Genomic DNA, 21,530 nt, shown 5'->3' with positions numbered 1-21,530 from the left:
CTGAAACCACACGTGGGAATCAACCGCTGAGCTTTACTTTTATCCAACACGCTGTAAATCTGCAGTGAAGGATCTAAAACACACACACACACAGTGCCACTTTCAGTTTTCTATTTCATCATCCTTTACTTCAGTGTCTCCTGTGTGGTATTAAAGAGTTTTAAAAGCTGTTTTTTTTTCGTTAACGAGGTGTGTTTGTTGTATGAAATGCTCCCTTGTTGTTCCAGGAGAAGGATTTCATGCCGCAGACTGTAATAAACTAAATGAATTTGGCAATAATGAAATTAAAACATAATTTATACAAATACAAATATCAGTCTTTGTTGTCATTTCACAGTATATACAGCATTTTTACATACATTTGACCCATCCTCTATACATTACTATATACATTAGGAGCAGTGAGCAGCCGTAGCCGCCCGGGGAGCAGTTAGGGGTTAGGTGCGTTGCTCAAGGGCATCTCGGCAGTGCACAGGAGGTAGAACTGGCACCTCTCCAGCTGCCAGTCCCCACTCCATACTGTGGTCCATGTTGGACTTGAACCAGCAACCCTCCGGTTCTCAAGCCACGAGTAAAACTACATTCAGTGCTTAAAATGTAATTTCATGTCCCTTTGCAGGTATTTTGTGACGCAAAAATGAAATGAAAACAGTAGTTTAAATGTTCTGCATTGACAGATGATGTTGCAGTAAATTTCTTCCAAAATGTAAAAACCTAAATATAGCAAACATACATTTACAATCATCTTAAACAATTCTTCATTAAGCAGCACAGAAATCGCTCCAAAAGTCTAAAAAATGGCTTGTGCTTAAACGATTAGTCGATTTGTTATTTGTCCGTTTGTTTATCGTATATGTTTAATGACATTTCTGTCTGTTCGTTGTGTTTGCCCATTCTATTTTATTTCTATAGTGTATAGTACACATCTTTTGCTTCTGTCTTGCTGCTGTGACGAGGGAATTTCCCAACAGAGAATGAATCACTAAATATTTTGATAATTGATGAATACTTCACGTTAAACATTTGCTGGTTCCAGTTTCTCTGTGTGAGGATTTGCTGCTTTTTTGTAAACCATTTGTATAACTGAAAGCTTAACCCACATTTAAAAAACAAATATGTCTAATTTAAAGGTCAAAACTTAGTAACTAAAAGCACAAAACGCCGCCTGCGAGACTCCGTGTGGGGGAAGAAATCAAATTCGCTGCTTGATCTCAAGAGCAGCAGCACAAACACTCGACTACTATCAACACTGCAGCCCTCCCGACTGCTGCACACACACCTGCTGGCTGTGTGTGTCTGGCAGATCCTGAGGGAGTCCTGTGGTTTCCCACATCCTGCGACAGCTGAGCTCCCAGGTGCCCGAGTTCGGTCCAGGAGAGCAGGAAGAGAGTCAACAGGGAAAGGATCCATTAAACAGAAGGAAGAGCTGAGGGGGGGGGACTCAGAGGAGGGAGATTTAGGGAGATGTGCTTCTTGATTCCCAGTGAGTTTTTCTTCCAGGTTGAGGTCAGAGGTCAAGGTCAGGTCAGCTCAAGGATGCCTCAGCAGGGGTGGATGCATGTTGTCTCCGACAGCTGAAGGACAGTCTCCCTCCTCACACAGCTGCAGACACAACCTTGACAGCTTGAGCTTTCTTTTCCTAAATGAAGGAAGGAAGAAGGGAAGCTGCTGTTTCAACGAGACGTTTTGATAGTTTCTCCCAACTGGACCTCAGCTATCCCTTTTCCTCCATATTGTCATCACTACACCGCAAATATAAGCGACGCAGCACAAAACATCTGTTCCTTACACACACACTTGAAGTGAGAAGTTGTCCTGATAAATCCGGTCCAGTTATCATTCTTCCAATCCTTAAAGTTCCCTCTGAAAATGACTGAGTGGTTTATGAATTAGAGTCAGATTAGAGGTATTTTCTCTGTATTAGAAGGCGTTCTAAAATGAGTTAGCCTTGAGTTAAAACGTCAGCTTCAGGTACAGGTGAGATCCAGTGGACAACACATGCTAAAAAATGCCTACAGCCTGAGTCCGCCACTGGGTGAAACATGAAATATGATCCAGGTAGTCCAGTTTACACGATGGATCTGTGAATCTAAAGGCTTGTCAGACGCTTCAGACTACGGTTTTATAATACAACTATAATACAACTGTGATGATTGCGAGGTAAACAGTAGAAATATGTCCACATTACAAAGTTATCTACCAGGACAGGACAGCGATTTTTCCCTAACCACTCGCCAGAGACCAACATATCCTCCTGAATCTAACGTCGCTTTAAGTTTCCATGCCAACATATATACATATTTTGCTATTTTCCATCTATGTGAAATAAAACCTCCACAGTAGTTTCTATTTTCTCTATAGCAGTCACCATTGTTGTTATTACTCCTCCTTGGTTTTCTAGCACAGCTTGACAACACTGTTAGTCCTGTGGCACTGATCGTTAATCCCCCCTTTTTATAATTGCTTTTTTAGCTGAGAAACCTCAGTTTTATGTCACAATGACTGACTAGAATCAACTCAGTGGATTCAAAGTCCCTCTCTCTCTAAACCTGACCAGATGGGGCAGCTTTCTAATATTAGACTTATCATAGTCGCTCAGGATCCTCCGATAAAGGACCGGTGTGTAGGATTTACTGGCATCTAATGGTGAAGTTGCAGACTGCAACCAACTGAACACCGCTCGCCTTCCAAGTAGGAGAACGACGCTGGAGGCCCAATCTACAGCCAGTGCTTGGTTTGTCCTTAGTTAGTACTGTAGCTACATGGTGGTTCAACGTGGCGGCCTCTGTAGCTAAAAACAGCTCGTTATAAGGTAACAAAACACAATGATGAATATAATATTCCATTTCTACCAACAGATCCTCTGAAAATGTCTCACACTGGACCTTTGTGCAGTATAAACACATTGTTTAAATGCTTCGATAGATTGGCAGCGGTGTGGTTCGGGGTTACACCAGCTCTGAAGGACAGACTCTTTCTACCGTGCAGGAAAACAAAACATCAGCGTTTTATATATTTTTAGCAGCTTTCATCCTGCAGATTGATGACTATCACACGGCTCTCACACGGAGGAGTGGAAGAACGAAATGTGACTCCGGGGCGCTACATACCGTCACATCAGAGTGTCAGAACATGGTAGCTGCTTCCTAACATTCCTGTCGCCGCTCAGATGCAGCGAGAGAGAACGTTGTCATGTTTCCAGCTCTCTGATCTCTTGGCCAGCACACACTCACACACACACACTCACACACACACACAGAGAGAGAAGAGTACACAGAGCAGTGAAGACAGGCCTGTACATGACGTGAGCATTACTGCATTGCTGCGTTTTTGTTGTGTGTGTGTGTGTGTGTGTGTGTGTGTCATTCTTTCTTTCTCTGTTAGGCCAAGGACTATTTGAGGGTGTGGACAAAGAACTTGGGAGTGGAGAATGTGTGTGTTTACATTAAGCCCCGCCCACTGCACACTGGCAAACATGTCAATCAAACCATCAAGTGCTTGCAAGACTACTGGCTCCTGTCAAGGCTTCCAAACTGCCTGTTTAAGTGTGTGTGTGTGTGTGTGTGTGTGTTTGTGTTTGTGTGACACCTTACCTCTGCTATGATTAGACCTGCAGAATCATTCCACAGATATATTAGCTGCTTAATCCACATGAGGTCAACGAGGTCATACACAACCTGCTGATGAAGACACACACACACACACACACACACGACTCACGCAACATGTGGTAAACGTATGTGGAGCCTAGGTGATACGTATTCTTTCGTTTATGAGAAAGCACATTTACACATGCAGAAGATGCTGTGTAATGCAAGACGTCCCTGTTTTGTGAATTTATTCTATTTTTACATGTGATAAACTCATTTAAATGGGTGAAATATCATATTTCACTTAAAAACACGAGTCTCACGCAGGCGTAATTAACATTTTTTAATGGTTGTTGTCAATTATCTCTCAAATTTAGTTATTAAGATTAAGATTACTACTAAAGATGACACAAACTGTAGATATAAATATATTTGAACAGAAGATTCAGTTGAAATACGATTAATAAAAACACAAACATAAACTTGAATTAATAAAATGAAGGCTCAAAAACAAACTTCTTCACATCTGCAGCTGGTCTGATCAACAAGTTATGGGACTCCACTGACATCATCCACCCTGCATCTACACATTTATGAGTTCCATTAATCTCTGAGACGATATCGTGCACATTGCAAATAATTCCTCAGACTGAACTTTTCCTGCACAGACTTGATTGATTGATTGATTTTTATTTATGGATTATCAAGACACAAGAAAAGAAACAACAATCCAAACCATGTTCCATAAAACAGCCTTAACCTGCCGTCTATAAGAACCTCTCATATGTAAAGACTAACTGACTTAATTTAAATAATGGTCATATTATACATATCGTTTACATTTATTGTCTTTATTTCTGTTTTTCTACTAGGTTTATTGTTATGCACCAATAAAACGCAGCAAAAATACATTATTTTCTCTTGTTTGTCACATTTAGAACAAACTGTTAAAGTTGCTCCAATTAAAGTTCATTTATTTATTCTTTTATTTTATTGATTTGAGTTGTTAAAACATTCAAACTTTCCCAAAATATTTTTTTTTTTTTTCAAATAAAAACGGGTCAAAATAAAGAATACTGGAAGTCCATTACTTGCAAAAAGAAAAAAAAAGTAAAGTTTATTACAAATTAAATCTAAGCTAAAGCTCAAATAAACTTTATTTATACAGTAATGAATATGATCATAAATCAAGAGGAAATTTAAGAGCTGAACTATTTGGGTAAATAAATAAAACACAGGATCAACCGGACGGTGAAACGTTTCTTCCATGTGTGTCCCTGTAGTGTTAAAGACTCACAATGGACCTGACACACACACACACACACACACACACACACACACACACACACACATTAATGAAGTGTCACACTGGAGGGGCTGCCAGCATCATTACACGTCTCTCTCAGGCTAATTACATGTCCAACAGGCTCATTAGCTGATTCACGGGACTGAGTTACAGCATCAAGTTCAGCTCAGAGGAAACTGGAGCCCACAACACCTGACACACACCTACAGGTACTGACACACACACACACACACACACACACACACACACACACACACACACACACACACACACTGTAAAACTAACTCAATTTTACAAAGTTAAAAAAACATTGTTGATCAAGTAGCTTAAAGTGACTTAATTTTGTACGTTTTATTTGTACTGTGAAAACAAAATATTCAATAAAAAGGTCTTAATTAGGAATGTTTCTGTAACTTATAAAAAGTTAGAGTAACTTATTACGGGCATTACGAGTCAAATCTGCTTTAAAAATGTAGTTTGTGTCGTTTTCAATGTTTCAGTACTTGTTTTGAGTTAAAATAACTTATTACAGTGCAGCAACGTGCATCAACACACACTTTCTAAGACTTTCAGATGAAGCTGCTGATTCACTTCCAGAACTTTTTCCTTCCTTTCTCAACAGTTTGACAAACAGATAGAAACTTATTGCCTCTTAAGTCTGCAGTTATTAGGAAATTCATTCTCTGCATTTGACCCATCCTCAGTAGGAGCAGTGGGCAGCAAACCTCCCAAATCCAAAACTTAACATACACGTCTTAATGGTGGGGGAAACTGGAGCACCCGGATGAGAACTCCACACAGAAAGGACTCACATATTCGAACCCAAGACCTTCTGGAGACTTGCAACATTGCAAACCACTGAACCGCTCTTAGAAAATGATTGTAAAGGGTCAGTTCACGTAAACCACATGAACATTTTCTCACTTATCCATGTTGGGATGAAGACATGCAGATTTGGGTTTTGTTTTGTTGGCTCAGGTTTTGAGATAAAGCTGAAATCCCTTGTTAAAGGTTCTTTCTTTTATATTCTGGATCATTAAGAACCGTATTTTATTCCCTTACATTAGCCCATTGATTGATAACTGGAGCAGGGTGCAGCAGGAGGTCAATAAGTTCTTGTTGGAAAGTCAAAAGAAGAGACGTAACAAACCTGTTTTTTAAGACCTGATCACTTTTAAATCAACTACCTGTCTATATTGAGTATGATCTGATATTTACTTTTTATAGTTTTTGTTTATTTATAATGTATTTTGTTCATACGGTACATTTACATTTAAATGTGTTTGACAGCAGATTACAGGTTTCTGTGGATGATCTCTAAGAAGAAAGGGACTGTTCTGATTTTATTTTCTTATTTAATTTCCTTCGTTTATTTCATATTTTAATCAGTTATTGTGGCTGAACTTTTTTTTTGGAAGCGAGCAGGTTGATAATTAAAACAAAAGACCTCAGAAATATAGATTCATATCCCATTTCTATCTCAGTGACCTATAGAATAAAGGATTAATGAATAAATAAATAATTATCTGATGGAAAGTTTCCAGATAAATCAATTTAAGAGGATGTAAACTGAGTGTGGGCTAAAATAATTGATTTAATCTATTTAACATCTCTCCAACTGTATCTAAAGATCTAAACCTCACAACACATCACATATATAAAGAGCGATAGGACAGGTGTTTCCTGGGTGCACCTGATCATATAATCATTAATAAATACAATAATAAATCTCATCAGTGATCGATCAGTGAATTGATCCAGCTTTAAAGAACTGAACGTATCAATAAACCAGAGTTACTCCAGTTAAACAATGTCCGGATCAAACTGAACTCAGGATTTAAAATGAAGACCTTAAATGTCTTCACTCTGGAAGTGAAAGTGAAAGTTAATGGCAGGAAGCTTCCCTGAGAAGCAGCAATAAACATCCTCCACCCCTCCGCCCTGCTGTCATCCCGGGGGCGTAAGGATGACAAACTCCCGAGCAGCGACGGTGCAGGGGGCCCTTGACCCCCCCCTTCTGGTCCGGAGCCTTCCCAGCTGTGAGCCTCTGTCCGCCCGGCCCTCAGAGGGGGGCGGTGGTCGGAGTGATCGATTGGCGTTGTCCGTCCGGCCAGAAGAGGGCCGGTCCCGCCTGAGCGCGGCGCTCCGGAGGCCCGTGTTTAGCCTGGTCCAGGAAACAGGCCCTTCCTCCGCCTAAACACGGAGAGCCCGCTCGGGGACCGGCAGCAGCACGCCGCGAGTCTCTCCGTCCTCCGGCAGAGGCAGGGTAACCGGCAGGTCAACGAGGACGCGCATGGTGTGACGTGTACGCGCACGAGTCGACACTTTGCGAGCGTCATCCAAACCCGTGCGTAAAGGCGAGCAAAGCGCGCTAATCCGAGTTTAATTGAACTCATCACGGACAAACACAGCAGTACCTGCACAATATGCCTGACAATAAATGTGATTAAACGATCTGATTTTATAATAAAGTCAATAAAAGACTATTTGGAGTCGATATTGATATTATATTGATAACATTTAGACCTTTGACCTCAGACACAAAAACTGTTGACAATATAAAGCGAGGGACTTTGTGCGCAGTTGCTTCAGCAGTACTCCGCTGCTGAACAGCTTACAACGTTTCAGGGAATCTTTCTGCCTTCAGTCGGAGTTCATTCATCAGAGCTGACAGAGGTCGTGTGAGTGGGAACTTTCTCTGCGTTTTCTGAACAAGTGAGTTCCTGCAGGACAGCAGAGCCGGTTTGGGGGGGGCCTGAACCCCCCACTGCTGGCCCTGCTGTCCAGCCTGGAGAATATATATATCCCTAGTTCTTCTAATAGTTCTTCATCTGAAAGGATCGCAAAGACGGTTTTGGATGGCAAATCTTAAACAGCAAAGAAATATAAAAATATTAAAGCCTGTGCAGAGGAGGAGAAACTCTCGTCCACAAATGTCTTTAAAGTTACTCTTTGAAGGTTGTAACAGTTGAAGCCACTCAGACGAGTTAAATGCATTTATTGTAATGGATAATGCATCAAAGATAAAGAAGCAGCCTCGTGTTTAACTTTTTCATAAGAGACTCAGGAAGAAAAAGTGGCTTTTAATGGTTTCAATTTTTCTGTCTTCCTTTTTTGGCCTTAAAGAAAAACCGCCTGTCTCCTTGAGACGAGCTCATATTTCATCTCTTGAATAATATGATCCATTAATGCGCCTGCAGCCAAAACATATTCATATGTGAAACAAAGAACTCATTTTAACAAGTACAGTCGAAAATGAGTCAATTGTTGTTTTACATTTGCATAATTGTTCTTTTTCTGAAGACAGAAAACAATTTATTTGTTTATAATTTAGAAAATTGAATTGAATTTTGAGAACGAATCTTTCTCCTGAAGCCTTCACTTCCCTCATGTGTTGCATGTTTAAAATGTCGTGCAGGTGTTCCTTCCCTTTATACCATTAAAAAATATATTCAGAAACACACTTTTTCTTTCTGGAAACCAATCCGCAGTCTGTCCGATGTGAGACGCTCCAGAGAAGCCTCCTGACACCCGGACAGAGGGAGACAGCGGCTGGGTCCGGGGCCTGGCGGAGCTCAGCCCGCAGTGATTGATGGTTGAAACCCTCGGCAGGTTGTAAAGCAGCCAGGCTGGACGCTGTTTGGGAGATAGAGAGCTGATAAAGGAGACGCTCGGTGTAAGAAAAAAGGGGGCGAAGGGGCTCTAATGGTGCTGGAGGGGAATCCGGACTGTCTGCGCCGTGATGGAGTGGTCTGTCTCCACCCTGGAGGCACTAATGCCCCCCCAGTTTATACACAGACGCACAGGCTTCTCCTCGGAGTAGACGGGAGTCACATCATCACATAAACCTGAGTTTATCTGGGGAAATTATTCATCATAAAAACGCTCCACTCCTCGAAAGCTCTGAGAGAATCAATCCCTGCGGTGTGATAAGACTAAAGAGGCCTAAAAGCTCATTTATTCTTTCATTTCTGGAGACTCCTCTCCTCCTCTGCGTGGTTTCCTCATCAAATTAGACCAACAGGCCTCTCTCTGGAAATTTCTACTTAAGTTAAGAAACAACACGGTCATAAATCAGAGCGCCGTGGCTGTAACGACTTGTTTCCTCTGCAGTAATAACAATGGAAGTGGAGGCTTTAGGAGTCGATATACTGGGCGGCGGGTCTCCCTCCCTGCATCCAGCTCCAGTTTATTCCTCCTTCATCGTGCTACAATATGAGAAACAAAATAACAAAACACACATCTATCACTCTGGAAGACATTGCCTCCTCTCCTCTGGCGCGTTTATATACAAATCTCCCGGTCTTAATGGCTGCTGGGGTGGAGATCATTTACTTTATTTGCATGGTTAAGAAGAAGAGAAAAAAAATGCTTCGCTCTCGTTTCATTTCCCACATAAATCAGGAATTCCTCTGCCGGTAAAAGTCGGTCGTTTGTCAGCGGAGTCTGGCGTGCCGGGTGACAGAAAACGAGAAACAGAAGTCCCATTAGGTAAACCATTCAACGCCACAATTTATACAGCGGGCCGGGCGGGTTCATAAACAGAGCCGGTTGCGTCATGCGGTGTATTTGGGGTTGTGTGTGAGAGATATAGAGGCCTGTCCCGAACTTTTAACGACTCAGAGCTCTGAATGAGGGCCAAATACATCAGCAGAGAGGAGGCCTGACATTTAAAACCCACAATGTGATGAAGAAAGTGTCTTTTTTTATGTGTTTTTGCGCTTTTAGCGAAAAAAATGTGTTTGCTTCTTTTAAATTCACATTTCCGTCTAACGTTAGTTTTTTTTTTTACACATCTCGGACAAAAAGATGTAAGAAAACTCTCAGCTGTTGCTTTAATTGAACCTAATTAGTCCCGTTTCCACGGTAACAGGGTGAATCCAGGCGTCGTTGTGGAAGCGTATTTGTTCTGGAGAGGTGTGTGGCCGCTGGTTGTGTCCTGCTGGGCGGACATAGACGTTACGGATCACTGAGATAGCGTCTTCCCACTCTGCTTAATGGAGCTATTACTGGCTGCAGGCCTCTGCTATCTAAACACACGCACACAGGCACGCACGCGCGATTGCAGCCGTGCACGAGTATAGCCTTTAAGCCGCGAGGCAGCGAGACGCGCGAACTTTTACGCACGGCTGCCGGACAGGAGAGGAACAGCTCAGATCAACTCTGTCAAAGATTGATTTTTTTTATTATTAATAATATATTAATTATTATTGTATGCTTGCGTGTATTTTGTTTATTAACAAGTATTTAAATCGAATACTGAAAGTGTGTTTAGTTTCTTCACAGGATGTTTCCATCAGAGTTCTGCGTCACCTTAAATAAATTAAATATTACAGGCTGAATTATAACATTCTGCTCATTCTATGTGAAATATTGTAGTTTTTTTTATGTCAGAACAATAGAAAATAGACCATAAATATATATGTGGGAAATAAAATCAATTAGATTAAAACATTTTAACGAACCAAGCGATCGAGAATTGTGACTTTGTTTGTTGAAACCAAAGTTTAATTTAATAAAAAAAATCCCAAATTATAAAACAGAATTATTATTTTTGCACAAATGGACAATTTACGAAAAATGTCTTATAATAATAATAATAATAAATAAATGCATCTTATTATATAGTTTTACTAAAAAGCTGCAATCTTTCAAAAATCATGTTTGGATTCAGAAATTCTTCATCACGGAAAAAAATAGAAAATAGACCCTGAAAATGTCTTTTCCTCAACTTTTGTAATTCAATAAATTGTAATTTTCTTTATATTATTTAACGCTTCCAAACGCTTTCGGACTGCAGTTAATGTTTTTTATGTTTATTCATGTCATATATTTAATATATATAACTAATATTTAATAAAACGGCTTTTGCACTGAATCGTTAATTGGTTTAATTTATTTTATTGAGATTAAATATTTCTCGCGCTTGGTTTTATATTTTTAAAAGAATGAATGTTCTGCTGTTGTCGGTTGTTTATATTATAGTTTATATTATAGTTTATATTATATATCTCTGCACACACCTACAGCCTGAGCAGCACATTTATAATAAACTTGTTCAGTTCTCTTCTAGCTGCTCTAATTGATCTGATTGACTGATATCTGTCTGATTATGCTGAGGAACAAAACAGTTCAACATGTATAAGATAAAGTGTGTGTTTGCTGCTCTTAACATCTTAATAAAATGTTATTGTTTCTGTTTCTCGCTGACACTCGTTCAGATATCACCCACACACACACACACACACACACACACACACACACACACACACACACACACACATACACACACACGCACACGCACGCCCGGTTGGCTGAGATTATCTCTCCTCTCTCTCCATCCAACCATCCAGAGCCGCCTGGCGCCTCCGCTGGGCCGCAAATGACAGCAGACAAGAGGTGTAGCATTTCCTATTGTTACCATCCGTTCATAACACACACACACACACACACACACACACACACACACACACACACACACATAGAGGGAGAGAGAGAGAGAGAGAGAGAGAGAGAGGACGAAATCCCATCAGTGCATCCACACTAGCCCTCACTCTGTTCTCTAAAATCAAGTTAAAGTTATAGCCTCAAGACAAAATTGCATCATACTACACACACACACACACACACACACACACACACACACACACACACACACACAAATCCATAAACCTTACATCTCTAAGTATAATAAGCTCTCCTTCTAATTCCCCAAAACAATTTCATGAAGGCTTAAAATTATATTATGATTAGTCCAGCATAATAAAATAACTAATGACTTTTATCAGTTTTATACTATATTCTTATGATATTCTACTTATTATATTAGTCCCCACATGAATATTATATTTAGACTTTTATTCGCAGTAAGACTCTAAAGCCTATAATGCAGCACAATGAGTTTCTAAGTATCTAATCATTTAAAAGTTTTATCTTTTGAACAAAAGTTATTGTAGTTGTTGTGAATTCTCGGTGAATATAAGTAGAGCCACGTACTTTAATTCAACCCTTCAAGCTTCTGCAAAGTTTTCACTGACATTTTAACAGACTTATCTCTGTTTGTGTGAAAGATAAAAGCTCAAACAGAAGCCCCACAAAGGTCACAGTCTTCTTTCCGGCTCTGTCAGCACCAGTCTAGTTGTGCAGGCTGACAGACCTCCTTCCTCCTGATGAGTAACACTCAGTCCGTTGGATAAAATTCACAGTCTTCTATAAGCTTCCCTGCACGGCTTCAGACATGATGACAAAACCTGAGTGGTCCCAGTCATGATCCCTGAGGTTCACACAAATCTCCTCTTTGGCTCTGGTATCGAATGTGTTGTAAAACCAAAAACAATGAGCTAAAAGAGGCTAAAAATCTTGGTAAACTGTCTGAACTGGACCAAAGAAAGGTGCCAACTCTAATTCTTTTGGCGTACTCAGTAGTGGTGAGTACTGGCCCATTTTTAGACACTGTCCGTAAAGCTGTAGGATGTGGGGGCAATAACAACATCAGTGCAAAGATGCAAACTATTGGAGACATTTTTACGACACAAAAGGTCAACTTTTATGTTTTCGTGTCCTTCGCAGCTAAAAAATGATCCAATTAAAAACAGAAACACTCAAGAAAACAACAAAGAGTCGTTTCAGGGCAAATGGCAAAGTGACACAGGCCTCTAGGGGCCATAGTGATGATGAGGAAGAAACAGTGTGATGTTATACAGACTGAGGAGGTCAGGGTGGATGGACGGGTCTTTAACCAAGTGGTTATAACTTTAACCATCACGACGAAGGTCCCGTAAAACTTAACAAATAATAATGTCGTCCTGCTGAGGCGTCGAATCATAAAACTCTTCTATGTGTTGTTCTAAAGCGGTCGTTCCTTCAGGGATCCCTTTTCTATCAGATGGCCCCTGACTAAATGACTTATTTCATGTATATTATCATATTATATTCAATCAATAACAATAACAAAACAACTGATCAACTGTACAATGAATGAATGCAGGAAGTTTGTGGATTTTGAGCAGATTATTTCCTGTGAATATTGATCAGAGATGAGTTTTTCTGATATCTGTAGTAAGTTTTTGTACAATTCTCTGTCTCCATTATGTGTTTATTTAATATTTAATAATCATACAGACTTAATAGGCTTCTTTTTTTTGACAAATTTGGGGTTTTCTTTCTCATTGTTCTATTAGCTCTTTGCTTGTTTTAAATTTTCGAATGCCAGTCGAGGCTATTTAGCAGAGTGAATATGACCTAAATAATAATCTAATCATTGCTTTTTATTGCACCTGGTTTTAATTTTTAGTTTTCTTCACAGAAATGAACAAAATGCTGACATATAGGCCAACTCTACAGTATATACTTAAAGTTTTCCTACACCTCTTATAAATCGAGAAGGCCTTGAGACTCCCCCATGAAGCTTTGGTGACCCCTAGTTGGAGCCCTGACCCTCAGGTTGGGAACCACTATTTTAAAGGCTAGGTACAATTTTATTGTATAATTTGGAGGACTTGTGCTTAAACCTGGTTCAAGGTGACAGATTTAAGAGTTTTGGCTTCTTTCGGGGGTTCTTAGAAGTTTTCAGCTCAAAGAGAAAATGAACGGCACCATTGTGAATTTGTCCCTCTAGAGCTCCCATACAGGAGCTGCTGTTTACACTGTGGACTGTGTAATATGACAACAAATGTGTGGTTTTCTATGGTTAGTGCAAAGTGGCATTACTACAAAACTGCATTTTCAGCTAATAAACATGCTGCCAGCTTCACTTTTGATTTAGTTTACAGTTTAGTGAACTTATTTCATTCAGTTAAGGTCGGTCACAGGTTTTAATTCTTTGAGTCTACAGTTTCCTCTTGCTGGACATCAGACAAAACAAAATATGAGTTATGAACTTCAGCTGAGATCAAGTTAAACATGAACTGTTCATCCAACCTGGAAACCTCTCAAGGACTCCTGGAGATCCCTGAACCCCAGTTTGGAAACCTTGTCCTAGAATAACCATTCAACCAAAACCAAACGTTCGGTCACTTAACTTTAACTAAAACAGTTTTAATTTCTTTCCAATAAGCTGCTGTAGACAGTTGGCCCATCTGACACACAGAAAACACAGCGCTCAGCCTGGCGTCATTGGATTTAATGCTTATTTAAAGTAAATGGAGGCGGCCGTGTGCCAGTCTAAACACTATCCTGCCTTGTTTGGCACTTTTTTACGAGGACGCGCTGATGATGATATAGCGTGATTTGGGGAGAGTCGCCGGGGAGTCTACTGGGACAACCACACATATATATCTGTCTGTCTCCAGCTTCCATAGATAGAGCTGCACATCAGGATATTTACTACCTGCTGGGTTAAAACACAGGGAGACCCAGCCCAGGTCTCCGAGAGGCCACAAGCAGGATCCAGTTTTGTTTTTTCAGTTTGGAGATTTCACTTTACAGTATGAGAATGTCCAATATCCAAATTATGGCAACATTATTCCCTAAAACTCATAAAAATTGGAGGATTTAGGACGCATATTGAGCACTGATAAGATGCATAATTCAAACAGACAAACAAAGGAACACAAGTAGAGTTCATATATCCATTTTATTTAGGGGGCCCCTGATGGTTGAGGGGCCCTAAGCCTAAAGTGGGTCTGAACAGAGCTTTGGCACCACTTTATGCTCTTTTTTGATACCAGAAAAAACTGTTTAGTTTTGTTTTTGAAGCCCGACAGAAAGGTTTAAAATAGTGAACTGTGTTTTATCTGGTGTGTATAAAGTCGTAAACACTAAAGCAGCATCAAACTAATGTTTTTTTAAGTGTTTAAAAGAAGATAACGATGACAACAAGTTTTATTTCACAAGCATGGAGAATTTTAATGTTCGTTTTAGAGGCTTTTCCTTAAAAAAGTTAAATTCTGGGGGAAAAATAAGCTTTTGACAAAAGTTCTTCTCAATATAAAGATACTGAAGATAAAAGCAATACACAATTTCAGAATAAAAGTATTGTGATGACCTTTAAACCCTACCACACTTTCATATTCTGAACATACTCATGTGTCATGTCTGCCTGAAAATGTTGGTGAACTCTGGAGTTTGGTTCAACGTCCACATCATAATCACAAACTGTTGCTCTCGAGCTCTTTCTGTGAAGCTGTTTAAAAAAGACAACAATAGATTACACTTTCAGAAATATTAAGAAAATGTAAAAAAAAAAAAAAAAAAAGTTTTTTGATAACGTTTTGCAGCTTTTTAAGCAGAATGCTTAGCAGAAAAATGTACATGCATCATTGCTGTGGAGTTAAGATTTAAATAAGACATTATTGTGGTATTTTATGTAAGGGAGTCTCAGAGGAACCTCAATCAGCATCATACTGCACTGTGGCTGCTGAAATGAAAGGCCTGTGTAGGAAACACTGTGAGTGGCATCATGAATATAGCTACTTCATATCTAATGGCACAAAGAGGAGTTTATATTCTGTCAGACACAAAAAAAAATGTTTTAGTATTCTCCACCAGAATTACATACCTGCACAGAAGTGTGGGAGAGGTTTTAAAACATTATTTAGACAATAAAGTAAGTTTAATGAAGGTAAGATTAGTGAAGTTTTGTGATTTTTAAAATAATTATAAAGTTTTACTGAGGTTGGTTGGCTCCATAAACTAATACTTACTAATAACAATAAGAGTTCATGTAGCTCCTTCAGCCCCTTTAATATAACTGTAATATAATATATATTAATGGTATGTCCCTGTATAAATAAACCAGACATTGTTTTTCAATGTGTTAAATCAAGACATAAAATAAATAATATAAATCGATAATATTACAGGCTGTTTGCTTTGAGAGAAACCCGCAGGAGGCGCGGAGGGAGCGGGGTGACAGAGGCGAGGGGTCCCGCTGGAAAACGGAAAGGGGAGCTGATAGGAGCAGATTAGGCCGGGCTAAAAACGTCGGCTAGTTTTCCTGGAGGAATCTTAATTGCCCCGGGGGGCCCTGCTTATCGGCCCAGGGCGGTTATTAATACAACACCCTCGATAAAGAGGACGGAGGGCTGCAGGGACAAATCTAACACACATTCTCCCTTAAAGTTCCTTATGTGTGGTTTCTTTAATGGTGCTTCATTGGAGCTTTATTACGAGAGAAAAACGAATTATTCAAAGCAAGCAGGAAGAGTTTAATGGCTCTGCTATGAATGGGAAATGATGTGTGTTCTGGAGTAATTTAGACACATTTCACTTGTTGGTGTCTTTGGAAACCATCTCCTCTGAAATTAAGAGTAAGAGTAAATCTTACTGTAACATGTCCTTGTAAGGAGCCCCCGATGGGAGCGGCCTCCACAACAGTTAACTGACTAAACGGATGTCTTTCTGCAAATATAAGAGCATCTTTTAGACCAGGAGTTAAGTTTTGGGGCCATATTGTAACAGAATATACCCACATCAAACATTTTCTGTCTTTTTAAAACCACTTTAAGCCAAACAATATCATCCCCTCTTTTATATATCCAGCAATCACGAACCAAAATCAACCAGCGTTTGTCCACTTCCACTTTTGGTTTATCATTCAATCACTGGGTGAAGTTAAACTACGAGGCAAAGAGGTTCCCTCTGACTCTATTATCCCTTGACCTGACCGTTGACCTTGACGTGCCACCGTTCTTGCAGCGAGTCGGCCGCCTGCTGCGCCTCTCCAAAAGAGCGCACAGATTTACGCACGATCCAAAACAAGTACCCCAATGTACTGATCGACGGTGGAATGATTCAAATTGGAAATAACGTGTTTTGAAAATAAAAGGCAAAGTAAACAGATATGTCACATGTGTGCAGTCGAAGGGCAGAGCCATTAAGGGCAGTGCGTCTTGGAACAAAATGTGTGCGTAAAAAAAGCTGCGAGGGGCCAAATTGAGCGAGTACAGAAGGATAAACGCCGTGGACAGTGGAGGAGCAGCGAGTCAGTACAATTCTGAGTCCACCATATTCACACAAGGCCGACAACAAAACAGTAAGTGAACATACGTCACGTACGCCCCACCTTCCTTCTCCCGAATCTCTCTCTCTCTCTCTCTCTCTCTCTCTCTCTCTCTCTCTCTCTCTCTCCCAAATGCTTCCCCTCCAGCTCACACAGACTTTCCATTTCACACACCCCTCCCCCTGACATCAGAGGAGGCAGAGGCGCTCCTTCGCCCCGGTCCAAACTCCACTTACAAAGCCCGACATTGTATCTGTCAGAGAGGAGACCTGCATGGACAAAACCGGGACTATTACCCATGTTTTCGTGCGATTTACGGCGATGAGGGATTCCAGAGGCTTAACGCACCTCCAATTACCAAAGAATGAGCTATTAAGCTCAATTATTTGTTAGAGAAAGAGTGGAAAAGGAGAAAGGGGTGTGCATGTTACTCGGTGGGCTTCATTTCCTCGGTGCTGCAGAGCAGGAGCTGGATGACATGATGCTGCAGAGCCCGCTCACCTCCACGCCGTTTTCTGTCAAGGATATCCTCAAGCTGGAGCAGCAGCAGCAGCAGCAGCAGCAGCAGCAGCAGTCCGGGTCCCTGGAGCTCCAGCACCGGGTCCACACTCAGCAGCAGTTGGCCGGGTCTCCTTCCCAGCAGCAGCAGCATTTCCAAACCCCGCCGTCCTGCATGCTCGCCGGGGCCCGGGACAGTCCTCCTTTTTCGGACGGAGAGGACAACCTGGCCTACCTCAGCGCGCTGGCGGTCCGGGAGGAGGACCGCGGGGAGACCAGCCTGTCCCCGGACATGTACGTCCACCCCGGCCTGCAGGGAGCCAAGCTGGAGGCCGCCGAGCTGGACGAGCAGGAGAGCAGTGAGTTGAAAGCACAAGCTGCTACTGTACAGGCCAGACAAAAGGCAACAAAGGACACGTGTAACAATTATTATCAACCTAATTTCACATCTAATGTCTCACAGAGAAAATGTGCCACAGCATTAACTACAGATGTAAGCAGCTGTTTTAAATGTTACATTCATTTTTTTTCTGTGGCTGTAAAATAATTTGCATGTTTAGCCACAAAAACAAAACAACCTAACTTTACCCGAACTGCTGCCACAGCACAGTACAAATGTTCCAGTTGTTATACAAAATGTAGTTTATTTTTCTAAATTATGATGTAATATTTTTGTTATAGATTATTATTTATATAATATGTCATTTCCAATATAAACGTCAAACACAATTTTGAGCCAACTGGGAAAAAAAATAACACATGTTTTGTGTCATTTTCTAAATAATTCTGCAGATTTTTCGCTGCTAATTATTCTGCTATTTTTTAATTATTATTTATTCTATTATATATAACTTTGGCAGATGGAGCCCCACTGTATAGCTCATAATATAAGACGTACAAAAGTGAAGAAAATTAAGTTACACTCCCCTTTAATAAAGTGAGAATAGATTGATTAGGACAGACATTATCCCAATAAATAGCTATCAGACGGTGGAAGTCAGTATCACCTGAGACGAATCCAGTAAAGTCTGGAAATGTCAAACACTTTCTAGTGGTTCAACTGCGCGCCTGTTATACCGAGTCTGTTATGATGTGTGGACCATAAACCGACAATTAGTTTAAAGAGGCTTGTAAAAGAAAAATGACACCGTGAAGTAGCGCTAATAAACAGTCACTTCTTCCTCACATGGCACACGTGATTGGACATAAACAGGTAAATGAGTGAGGTTGGATTTTGGGTTTCTAAGTGCAGCAAGTCACAAAGAAATTGAACTATTTGCCTAAAACTGTAATTGGCCAAGTCTGTTTCAGCCTCCCTGGTGTTTTATATTTTATTGTCTAATTTTTGAGCTTTTTTTTTTGTTGTGCGCTGCGGCTACAGGCTGTTGTAACTTTATATATGATTTCAAAAGAAATGTTATATGTGTAAGTGTTGACTCTGCAGTTTTTTTTTTTTGTTTTTTTTTTGCAGTTGTCAGGTATTTACTGAAATGTAAGAGTGCTGGCTTTTGTTTAAAATCTGACAAAAGGTGGATTGGCTGTAGACTGGAATAATAAGTCTACAATAAGTCTAATAATAAACTGCATAATATTCTTTTTTTAACGCATTAGTGGGAAACATTTCCATCATTAGAGTCCAGAGATATTAACACTTCTTATGTGACCTTCCAACCTGCCCAGAGAGCTGTGGTTTGGTGTCCCGGGAGGAGGCAGCGGAGTGCGGGCAGGGCGACCCAGAGCGGCCGGCGCAGAAGCAGAGGAGCCGGCGGAGACCCAGGGTGCTCTTCTCCCAGGCGCAGGTCTTCGAGCTGGAGCGGCGCTTCAAGCAGCAGCGCTACCTGTCCGCCCCCGAGCGGGAGCACCTGGCGACCACCCTCAAACTCACCTCGAACCAGGTGAAGATCTGGTTCCAGAACCGCCGCTACAAGTGCAAACGGCAGCGGCAGGACAAGTCTCTAGAGGCGGCGGGACAGCACCACCCTCCTCCGCCCCGGCGCGTCGCCGTGCCGGTGCTGGTCCGAGATGGGAAGCCGTGTCTGGGCGGTGCGCAGAACTACGCCGCCGCTGCTCCGTACGGATCCAACCCGTACAGTTATAACGGATACCCAGCGTATACATACAACAGCCCCGCTTACAACAGCAACTACAGCTGCACGTACACCAGCATCCCGGCCCTTCCTCCATCCAGCACCTCCAATGCCTTCATGAACATGAACTTGGGTAACGTGAGCGGCCTCGGCGGCTCCCCACAGGCCCAGACACATCAAGGGACAGCGGTCACATCCTGTCAGGGCTCCCTGCAGGGGATCCGGGCCTGGTAGCCTCACCAGAACAGTACTAGTGTCTCTCTTTTTTTTATTATGGAGCTCTTTCATTTTGGTCAACCCACAACCTTTTAGAAGAGTGTGTTAACTTGGTCAAAACGCCTCAGATAACAGTATTGCTTATATAATGGACGTGAGTTTGGATTCAGCAGCCAGATGAGATGAAATTTCACTCAGATTTTTGCGGCTACTTCAAGTGTATTAAAACCGAGATTAGTGTGCGTAAAGTCTGGACGTCACACAGTCACAGCTTGGGTGAAATTTCATTTTGTGTTCCAGTAATTGTTGGTGCTCTAGTTTGGTCGGACTGAAGCGCAGAGGGGAAATTACGCACAAGTTTGCGCATTTCTCCTTATTTGAACTGAAAAAGATTATTGGATTTTTTTTTAAATGTTTGTTTTTAACATGGTATATTTTTAGGTTATGGAGAGATTGACTTTGCTTCAAAGTGTTTTTTTTTTTTTTTTTGGTTCAACAGAGAATTGTTTTAGTCTATTTCACATCTATTCAAATAAATCAGACAAAATGAGAATGAGGTGCGTTTGATTCTGTATTCGGGCAACAACAAAAAAAAATCCCTTTTTTGGATGTTAAACTTTCAGTGTGTTGCTGGGGAAAAGGAGGGCTTGGAATATTACAATTTCAATGGCAAAATACAGCGTCACAGAACTGAAAGTGTATTTTTCCCTAAATAATGGGAAAAAAGAATAATAATAATCCATATACTATTGCACCCATGCAGGGTCAGATTCACGGAGGCAAATTTTGCTCATAAACATATTAAGGGGAGAGCTGCTGGAGGAGGCCAGGCCACAGGAACTCTTTGTCCCAGTGCCAGGCGACGTGAAAGGAGGAAGTTATTCTCCATTTGAGGTCCTTTAAAGGACGCGATTAAGCACCTAAAATACCCCCGAAGAGCGAGTTGCAGCCGGGCAAGGGAGCGGGAATAATGGCTCTTATTGGATTGTCGGACAAAAGGTGTGTGGTAGGCAGAGCCGGGCACTCAGCAAAGACAAAAGCACACAGGGGCCGTGAGATTGACGTCCTAATATTCCCATTTGAGGGACAGGCAGCGGGTTATTCTGCGCAGAGAAGGGGACACGGAGGAAAAATGTGGTCACTTTTGTTCCCCTTCAGGAGGCTTTTTTTGTTCGCGGAGAAAGGCTCTCCGAGATCCCCAGCCGTGAGGCTTCGGGGGCAGCCGGGCTGGAGGTGATGGCAGCGGGGAGGCGTTTGTGTGAAAGAAGGGGGTATTATTGCTACAAGTTTCACCATTTATCCCAATGAGGAAAATGGACGGGAGAATTTTAAGGGGGAGCCCGTTGAGGAGGAGGGAGCGAGGGTCGTGTCCTGTAGGCTATTATTTCAGTTTAAGGGTGTTATTTCAGCTCAGGCCGGCGTTATTCTCACAGGTAACAGTCTAATCGTGGACGGGAAAATGACTGCAGTGATCCTATAATACATAACGACAGGAAACTGAACAAAAATCCACAAAATAACTCGAATATTACAGTGATTTCACAGGATATTTGTGCTTATGGCAGAGGAAAGTAAAGTTCTGACTGGGATATTATAGCACTGCTTTGCTCTTGTTATGGATTCTGTGGCCAGTTATTGAGGCAATAGGATAAATGATCACAAACCAAATGAAATATAGGTTTTATTTTGGTCAAGGTTTGGTTTAACGTTGAAATAACAACTCGAATAACAAGAAAACGAAACTTTATTTAATTCCAGCTTCTGAAATGTGAGAATTTGCTTTTCTCTCTTTTATATCATTGTAAATTTAATATTTTGGGGAGTTTTGGACTGTTGGTCAGATAAAACAAGTCATTTGAAAACATCCATTTGGCTTCTAGGAAGGTGTGACA

At 41.2% G+C, this 21,530-nt stretch overlaps 2 protein-coding genes across 2 annotated transcripts in view; both read left to right on the top strand.

Annotated features, from left to right (window-relative positions):
• Nucleotides 1-21,530, top strand: part of LOC127354729 (stress-induced-phosphoprotein 1) — a 164,719-nt gene that overhangs the window by 30,273 nt on the left and 112,916 nt on the right. The gene's annotated exons all lie outside the window — the stretch shown is intronic.
• Nucleotides 16,956-20,191, top strand: LOC127354735 (homeobox protein Nkx-2.5). The gene is made up of 2 exons (XM_051384870.1): nucleotides 16,956-17,694; nucleotides 19,016-20,191. Exons 1-2 carry the CDS (start codon nucleotides 17,262-17,264, stop codon nucleotides 19,654-19,656), a joined length of 1,074 nt encoding a protein of 357 aa, XP_051240830.1. The 5' UTR covers nucleotides 16,956-17,261; the 3' UTR covers nucleotides 19,657-20,191.

The sequence above is a fragment of the Dicentrarchus labrax genome, unplaced genomic scaffold (genome assembly GCF_905237075.1).
Source record: "Dicentrarchus labrax unplaced genomic scaffold, dlabrax2021, whole genome shotgun sequence".
NCBI classification, from domain to species: domain Eukaryota; kingdom Metazoa; phylum Chordata; class Actinopteri; family Moronidae; genus Dicentrarchus; species Dicentrarchus labrax.
This window is presented reverse-complemented; position numbering and strand designations above follow the sequence as displayed.